General features: G+C 34.7%; 1 protein-coding gene across 3 annotated transcripts in view; it reads left to right on the forward strand.

The window, feature by feature from the left end:
• Positions 1-8,757, forward strand: part of LOC108292674 (coiled-coil domain-containing protein 171) — a 239,272-nt gene that overhangs the window by 71,904 nt on the left and 158,611 nt on the right. For all 3 annotated transcript variants that reach the window (XM_037733204.1, XM_037733206.1, XM_017513686.2), the window contains one exon: positions 4,229-4,389. In XM_037733204.1, the coding sequence (XP_037589132.1) occupies positions 4,229-4,389 (161 nt within the window). The remainder of the gene's footprint in view (positions 1-4,228; positions 4,390-8,757) is intronic.

Consider the following 8,757-nt stretch of genomic DNA (forward strand, 5'->3'; position numbering starts at 1 on the left):
CCACTTTCCACAGTGGCTGAGCTAATTTACATTCCCACCAGCAGTATATAAACCTTCCTTTGGCTGAAGTTTTAAATTCATGAAAAATAATGTAATTTCAAAATTAGGTTTTCCATTGTAGTTGTGATATATCACCGGGAATATATAGTTAATTGCTATAAAAATGTAAATTATTACCCATTTTTTACTTATATAGTTTAAAATTAATATTTGATATCTCAGTGCTATGACTTAGAAAAAATGAAAAGTTTATATTTGAATCATAAATCTATAAATATTTAAAAGTATTTTCAATGAGGTACATTACATCTAATGCCATTCAGTTTCAGAGTAGTTTAATGCAAAGTAAATTACTAAGTAGCTATAACTAATCATCATCTTATGAAATACTGTTAAATATGTATTTGAAATCTGTTATTAAGTTTGTTTGTATGCTTTGGTATAAAAATGAGAAACCAGACTTAAAAGGGCTGACTCAAATTTGTTATTTTGTAGTTTATTTTTCTTTCAATTGGATTGGTTTATCATTTGTGATTGAGTGTATTTCTTTTCTGAAAAAAGATAGTGATGTAGACAAGAAGAAAATATTTCCCAGATTTACTATTTGACTTACAAACATTGGGTTTAGACAAAATAACAAAGAAAAATAGAGTTCTTAGGTATAATTTGAAAATTTAAATCGAGTTGCATCTACGTATTTTCCTTCCTTACTTTAGTGTAAGAATAAACATTTTATGCCAGGTGCAGTGGCTCACACCTGTAATCTCAGCACTTTGGGAGGCTGAGGTGGGCAGATCACTGGAGGCCAGAAGTTGAGGACCAGTCTGGCCAACGTGACGAAACCCCGTCTCTGCTAAAAATACAAAAATTAGCTGGGCGTGGCGGCACACACCTGTAGTCCCAGCTACTCCGGAGGCTGAGGCATCAGAATTGCTTGAGCCTGGGAGGTGGAGGTTGCAGTGAGCAGAGATCGTGCCACTGTACTCCAGCCTGGGTGACAGAGTGAGACTCTGTCCCCACCCCCCAAAAAAGAATGAATATTTCAAGTATTTCAGAATATTTTTGGATAATCAGAAATAATTCTGGTAATTATCATTTATATGATTAATTTTGAAACACTTTCATAGTATCTTAGGCTTCGTTTCCTGGTGAGTTTATCTTTCCTAACTCAGGTTGTCTGTTGCCATTCCTGTGAGGCTTGCCTCACACAGAGTTCCACAGCTTTTCTCCGAATTCAGGACCCCTGTGCATTCCTCTGTCACAGGAAGGATATACCATATTGTGTTGCAGCCTATGCTCTCTTAAAGCCTATAAATTCCTCAAGAGCTAAGACTGTGTAGTTTCATGATTATTGTATATATCTTGAGCATTAGGATATTGAGTGACACATATTACATACTTAATAAATATTGATTAAATAAACATTGTCTCATTAGATCCTTGTAGCAACCCCACAAAGTGGTCTAGATGACATTATTATTATTCACTATTTATAGATGAGAAGCCCCAAGTATTTGAAGTTTTAGTAACATGCCCAAAGTTGCATTTGTTAATTTTGTAATTCTGGGATTTAGCCTGAGTTTTGTTGGTTTGTTTGTTTTATTCTGCTATCTGTCATGTTTAGACAGAGTCAGACCCAAGTTGTATGGTTCTAAAGCCCATTTTCTATTGAATGTGAAACAGTTTTTTCTACCCCCACCACCTCTTTAAACTATTTTCTAAAAAGAAACTATTTTTCTTTTAAACTTTATTTCCTGAAAAGGTAAACTATCCAGAGTTCGAAAATTAAAACAATATTAAAAGATTGAGAGTTTTTGCCTTCATTCTTGTCCTTCTCATTCCTCTACCCCCTGCCTGCTTATTTTCATTCTTTTCACTTATTTACCCCAAATGTAACATACTATATACACTGATATGGAATCTGCTATTTTCAACATATATTAGTAATACATTGTTCTTGAACACTGTGGAGAATTACATAGAAAACTTTCTTTTTAATAGTTATTTTGAAAAAAGAATAAACTCATTATTTTACAGCAACGTGGATGGAACTGGAGGCCATTATTTTAAGTGAAACAACTCAGAAAGTCAAATACCACATGTTCTCACTTAGAACTGAGAGCTAAATAATGTGTACATATGGACGCAGAGTATAGAATAATAGTCATTGGAGACTCAGAAGAGTGGGAGGCTGGAAATGGGGTTGAGGGATGAGCTATTACTTAATGGGTACAATGTAAACCTATTGGGTGTTGGTTACACTAAAAATCCAGACTTTGCCACTATGCAATATATCCATGTAACAAAACTGCGCTTGTATACCTTAATTTATTTATTTTTGAGATAGGGTCTTGCTCTGTCACCCAGGCTGGGGTGCAGTGGTGCTGTCTTGGCTCACTACAGCCTTGATCTCTCCAGCTCAAGTGATCCTCCCGCCTCTGCCCCGCAAGTTGCCTGCACTGCAGGAGCATATCACCATGCCCAGCTAATTTTGTATTTTTTGTAGAGAAAGGGTTTCACCATGTTTCCCAGGCTGGTTTCAAACTCTTGAGCTCAAGTGATCCACTTGCTTTGGCCTCCCAGAGTGTTGGGATTACAGGTGTGAGCCACTGCACCTGGTCTGTAGGCCTTACATTTACACACACACAGACACGAGTTATTTTTTAGCCTTTTTACAGCTACATATAATTATTTTTTTTTGAAATATACTTGTTTATTCATCCTATGGATGGTGGACACAGGGAAATATAGTTTTGTTTGCTTGTTTGTTTGTTTTTTGAGATGGAGCTTCACTCTTATTGCCCAGGCTGTAGTGCAGTGGCGTGATCTCGGCTCACCACAACCTCTGCCTCCTGGGTTCAAGCGATTCTCTTGTCTCAACCTCCTGAGTAGCTGGGATTACAGGCATGCACCACCACACCTGGCTAATTTTGTATTTTTTAGTAGAGATGGGTTTTTTTCCATGTTGGTCAGGCTGGTCTCAAACTCCTGACCTCAGGTGATCTGCTCGCCTTGGCCTGGGAATATAGTTTTAAAATGTCTTTTTATGTAGAATTTCAAGTATATGTGAAAGTAAAGTAGTAAAATGAACTTCGCACGTACCCATCACCCAGCTCCAACACTTATTTCATGTCAATGGTGTTTTATCTCTTACCTCCTGGAACTCCCCTACCTTCAGACTATTAAAATTGTTTTTTCATTTTTTATTTTGAGGGAAGGTCTCAGTCCATTGACCAGGCTGGAGTGCAGTGTTGCAGTCGTGGCTCACTGCAGCTTCCGACTCCCTGGCTCAAGTGATCCTCCCTCCTTAGCCTCCTGAGTACCTGGGACTGTAGGTGCCGGCCGCCTCCAGACTATTTTGAAGTGAATCTCAGATACTAACTCACTCTAACCGTAAATATTTTAGTCAAATAGTATTGTGTGACCATAAGAACATCACTTTTCTATAGTAAGAAATCTTGGGAATAAAAAGATCAGTTAAATTTCTTAGGCTTATACTCATGCAATAATGTTTCTTATAGGAGAGGAAGAATATTTAATCCCTTTAGTTTTCAAAAACCAGGCCAGGAACAGTGGCTCATGCCTGTAATCTCAGTGTTTTGGGAGACTAAGGTGGGAAGATCACTTGAAGCTAGCAGTTCAAGACCAACTTGGGCAACATAGTGAGACCCCATCTCTGCAGTGAGCTGGGGTATGGTGGTGTGTGCATCTTTAGTCCCAGTACTTGAGAGACTGAGGTGGGAGTATCACTTGAGCCCAGGAATTCAAGGCTGCAGTGAGCTATGATCACACTACTGTACTTCAGCCTGGGTGACAGAGTGAGACGTTGTCTTTTAAAAAAGCAAAACCAAACATTTAATTTATCATATGTTATAAAAGAAGTGTCTGAATGGATTAGTAGGTCAAAATTTGATACTGAAAATTTAGATTGAGTTGTATCAACATATCTGTTTTATTTGATAGAATGGGTTATATTTTATCAGCCTATCCTTGTTCATAACACAGTTAACTCTTCTCTTCATTCTTCCACTCTTCCCCTCTTCCTTTAAACATGTTGAGAAAGGAATAAACTGTCTTTTGTTTGTTTATTTTTCTTTTTTAAGCCAAAGCAGAAAGAAAGAAGTACTTGGATGAATGATAATCTGTTACTGCTAAAGTATTCTACCCAATTTAAGATTGATGCTAGCATTTCTTAGCTTGATTTAATTACTTGTCTGTCATCTGGTAGTTACGGATTCGAGACCTTGAAGGAGCTTTGCAAGTAGAAAAGGCCAGTCAAGCAGAGGCTGTTGCTGATTTGGAAATGATCAAGAATGAATTCAAAGAAGTTGAAAGTGCATATGAGCGAGAAAAGCATAAGGCACAAGAGAGCTTGGCAAAACTAAATTTGTAAGTATTTTACTGTAAAATTCTCTAAATTAACATAAATATTTTATAAAAGCTATATAAAATATGAATTATACTATGTATTTTAGATATAGTTTCCATTAATGTCAGTAGATTGAGGTGAAGGACTTCATAAAACAGAACTATATTTTCCTGTATAGATAAATATGGAAATGCTTTTTTGGATATTGAAGTATATTCTAAGTAGCCCAAGAAATTGAGTAATATACTAGAAAGTAAACATACTAATTTAGTTTGCATTATATGATTGATATAATGCAGTATCCTTAAGTATCAAGACCAGCTTGGGCAACATAGTGAGACTTTGTCTCTACAAAAAAATAAAAGGATTAGCTGGGTATAGTGGTGTGCATTCACAGTCCCAGCTACTCAAGAGGCTGAGGTGGGAGGATCACTTGAGCCTGGGAGTTCAAGGCTGAAGTGAGCTATGATCTAAGGCTATGATCTGGGGCTAAGACTTCTAAGCCACGTAAAATGGTCTGTATGGAGATAGATAATATTTGACATTTTCTCAAACTACAGATATAATAGTAATAGCAGTAACACTACTACTAGTGGCTAACATGCATTGTGGCTCACTGCATACCTAGCATTGCATAGTTTCATTGATCTAGCACCCTATGAGGAAGGTATTTTTAAAAATCCTATTTTTACAGATGTGGAAATCGAGGCCTGGCAAGAGTAAGGACATACAGTTCATAAATGGCAGAATTAAAATCTTTCTGACTCCTACTGATTTTAACCTTTTTCAGTTCAAAAGCCTTTCATCTTCAAAATTCTGTGAAATGCTTTAAGAAGTTTATAATGCTTTAATATGTTTCCAAAAATAAATCAGTAGTAGACATTTTAAGCCATTTTCCCCCCAGAGGGTGAAATTCATACTGCCATTGATATGTGGCATGATAATATACAGGCATATTAGAATTATATTAGTTTCTATTTATGGCAAGTAGATAATGGTTTTCCATTTACAGCCTGATATAAAGATTCCTTTTAAAATGCTTTATTGGCCAGACATGGTGGCTCACACCTGTAATCCCAGCACTTTGGTATGCCGAGGCAGGTGGATCACCTGAGTTCAGGAGTTCAAGACCAGCCTGTCCAACATGGTGAAACCCTGTCTCTACTAAAAATACAAAAATTAGCTGGGCGTGGTGGTGCGTGCCTGTAATCCCAGCTACTTGGGAGGCTGAGGCAGGAGAATCATTTGAACCCAGGAGACGGAGGTTGCAGTGAGCCGAGATTATACCATTGCACTTCAGCCTGGGCAACAGAGTGAGACCTCATCTCAAAAAAATGCTTTATTTATTATAAGAAGTGAGTTAATTTAAGTGAAAGTATTACTTAAATAGTGGTAATTTTTGTGAGGATTACAAAAATCATGAAGATTGGACTTGAAAGACTGAAGGACTTTAGAACTCTTTTAAAATGGTGTTTTTTTAAATTAGTAATGCTTATAATATTTTAAAACAATAATTCTTAAATGAATTTTCTTGCTTCCTCTAGTATGACTTAAATGACATTCTGTGAATGTTATTTTAATAATTTATTTCTCCTTTATTTTCTTTGAACCATTGCTTGAATGTGCACATTTAATATATTTGAATATATTCAAATATTATTCAAATACATATTCCAATATTATTCTGCATATAAATATATTTGAAAGGCTTTTATGTAGAATATAGTGCAGGTTTCTTTACTTTTGCTTTAAGGTAATGATTAGGACCTACAAGTAAAACTTTAAGAAGTCAGAATGAGCTCCCAATAATTAAAGCTCTCTAGCAATGAAATACTAGACATCTTTCAGGGAACTAGTGAGCTCCCTACCTTGGGAAATTCAAAACACAGGGTGGATGATTCTCTGTCATAGATGTTGAAGAAGAAAATTTCATAAAGATTGGACTGGGGGAATTTTAACCTAGTTGCTAACAATTAAGCTCTGAGTCTAACCTGTATACTTTTCTAATAAGCAATTTTTTCCCTAAGTTTTATTTTGCAGCTATTTGTATTTTGGTACTTGAAAAATTTTACTCAAGTTTAGTATTCCAGTAAACACCAACTAACAATTCTGAATATTAGTTACATATTCCAACTAGGCACTAGCTAACTAACACTCCTAATGCTTTAATATAATGTTCCTTATCTGTTTTTCATCTGTATATAACTATCATGATAAATAAGGTAAATAATAAATAAATAATAGTAAGTAATAATTAAAGCCCAATAATCAATGAAAATTTCTGTGACTTTCCTTTTCCCATCCTGTCTTCCTTTTCCATGTATGTGAAATGAAAGCCACTTTCATCCCTATTATCTGTAGTATAAGAAGGAATGATCTGACTTGAAGGATCTACCTGTACTTTCATTTTCCGTTTTCTACCTGTACTTCTGACTATACTTCAGAATCATTTTCAAAAAATATTTTTTAAAGATGATTCTGAATTTCTTACATATTTTTAAAAGAAGATTCTGAATTTCTGAAAAATATTCTGTTGTTTCAAAGTAGTTCTAAGTTTTGGTTTATGTATTCCGAATAGAGAATTGATAGATTTTGGGTCTTTAATGCAAATCATACCTTAAACTTACAACTTTGAGAATAGGGAGTTTTGGAGTAGGATATTGTTTTACCTGTTGTGAACTGATACAGCAATTCATCATGCCTGAACCTGCCATTAGTTAAGGTTTTTAAGCTTCTGTTTCTTGCTAGGTAGACCTAGGCAGGATCTCACTAAAAGGCAGGAAAAAAAAGACTGTGTGTATATTGTAGAGCTATAGTTTTGGTCCGTATTTTCATAACAATAGACATACCTGCATGAAATTATTTTAGATGGAATGCATATATTCCATAATTCTATAATCAAAATTTCACTATAATTCTTTCCATCTAAAATTTATATTTATGAAACTAAAACTTTTCAATAATCTTTTGTTTTTTAAATTTTAAATTTTAAATTATGGGTAAATAATAGTTGTACATATTTGTGGGGTACATGTGATATATTTATACAAGCATACAATGTGTGATGATCAAATCAGGGTAATTGGGCTATCTATCAACTCAGGCATTTATCATTTATTTGTGTTAGGAACATTTCAATTCCACTTTTTTAGTTCTTTTGAAATACATAATAAATTATTGTTAACTATAGTTGCTCTGTTGTGCCACCAAACACTAGATCCTGTTTATTCCATCTAACTGTATTTCTGTACCCATTAACCATCAGAATTTTCAAATATAGTCAAGTCTTCATTAGCTGTGATAACTGATTGCTGGGCAATAGTAGGGAGAAAGAGATCATAGTAATCCTCAGGTATAATTGAAACTTAAATTTGAAACAACATTAGTCAAATATATCATACTGAATGGACTGCATCTAAATTTATTTCTTACACTCAATATTTAGGAATTAATTTTTCTAAATATATCACTCAAAAGGATAAACATAACAACAGTATTGTAACTTAGTAGCACTATTTTTGTTTACATTATGTGTAAAACATAGTCCAAAGATGGCTATTTGTTAAAATAGACTGTTGTCAAATTCTTAGCTGAAGTCTTAAAAAAAAAAAAAAAGAATGAGACTCCAATAGAAAAGAAGGCATCCTAGCTACAGACTTTCTTCTCCCTTCCCTTTCTTGCCTAAATTTTCCACCTTTTAAGTCCTGGCCTTTTCCCATCAGAATTTAGAGACAGGGCCTCTCCTTAACCTCCCCTATTCTCGCCCCACTTACTCCCTCTTGGTTGGAGGTGTTGGCAGCATGGTAGGAGCCAGCTTTTTTGGGTTATCTGTCAGAATGCTTAACAGCAAGGTGTGTTTCCCCATTTCAGTGGACACAGTTTGTCCCTTATTTATAAAACAGTACCAAAAAAAGCTGCATATATATTGTGTATGTAACAAGAGGTGGACTTAATTTTGTATTTTCTGAGTAATAGTAATTTTTAACTAAAATCTTGATTTTACCAAATTAATACATGTACACAGTCTAAATGAATAAAATGGTATTGTTAGGCTCATGAAAAACAGCAGTTGCATACCCCTTTGCTCTATCAGTTTCTATCAGTTTCTATTCCTTTGATGCATCTACTTTCAAATCTTATTGCTGTTTCTTCTGATATTTGATTTCATATTACTCAATAACAGGCATAATATGCTATTTTTTCAGTTTCTGCCTTTAGATATCAATTAGCTTCTACTTATTATCTCTATTATATGCTTCTTCCACACAACAGACACTCCTTCCCTCTTCCCATCCTTTCTATAGCGTTATATTTTTGAGTTTAGCATACTTTATTTTTTCTACAGTTTAATTTTTGTTAATCTATCTTTTTTTTTTTTTTTTTTTTTT

Source organism: Cebus imitator, unplaced genomic scaffold, assembly GCF_001604975.1.
Source record: "Cebus imitator isolate Cc_AM_T3 unplaced genomic scaffold, Cebus_imitator-1.0 Scaffold499, whole genome shotgun sequence".
Taxonomy (NCBI): domain Eukaryota; kingdom Metazoa; phylum Chordata; class Mammalia; order Primates; family Cebidae; genus Cebus; species Cebus imitator.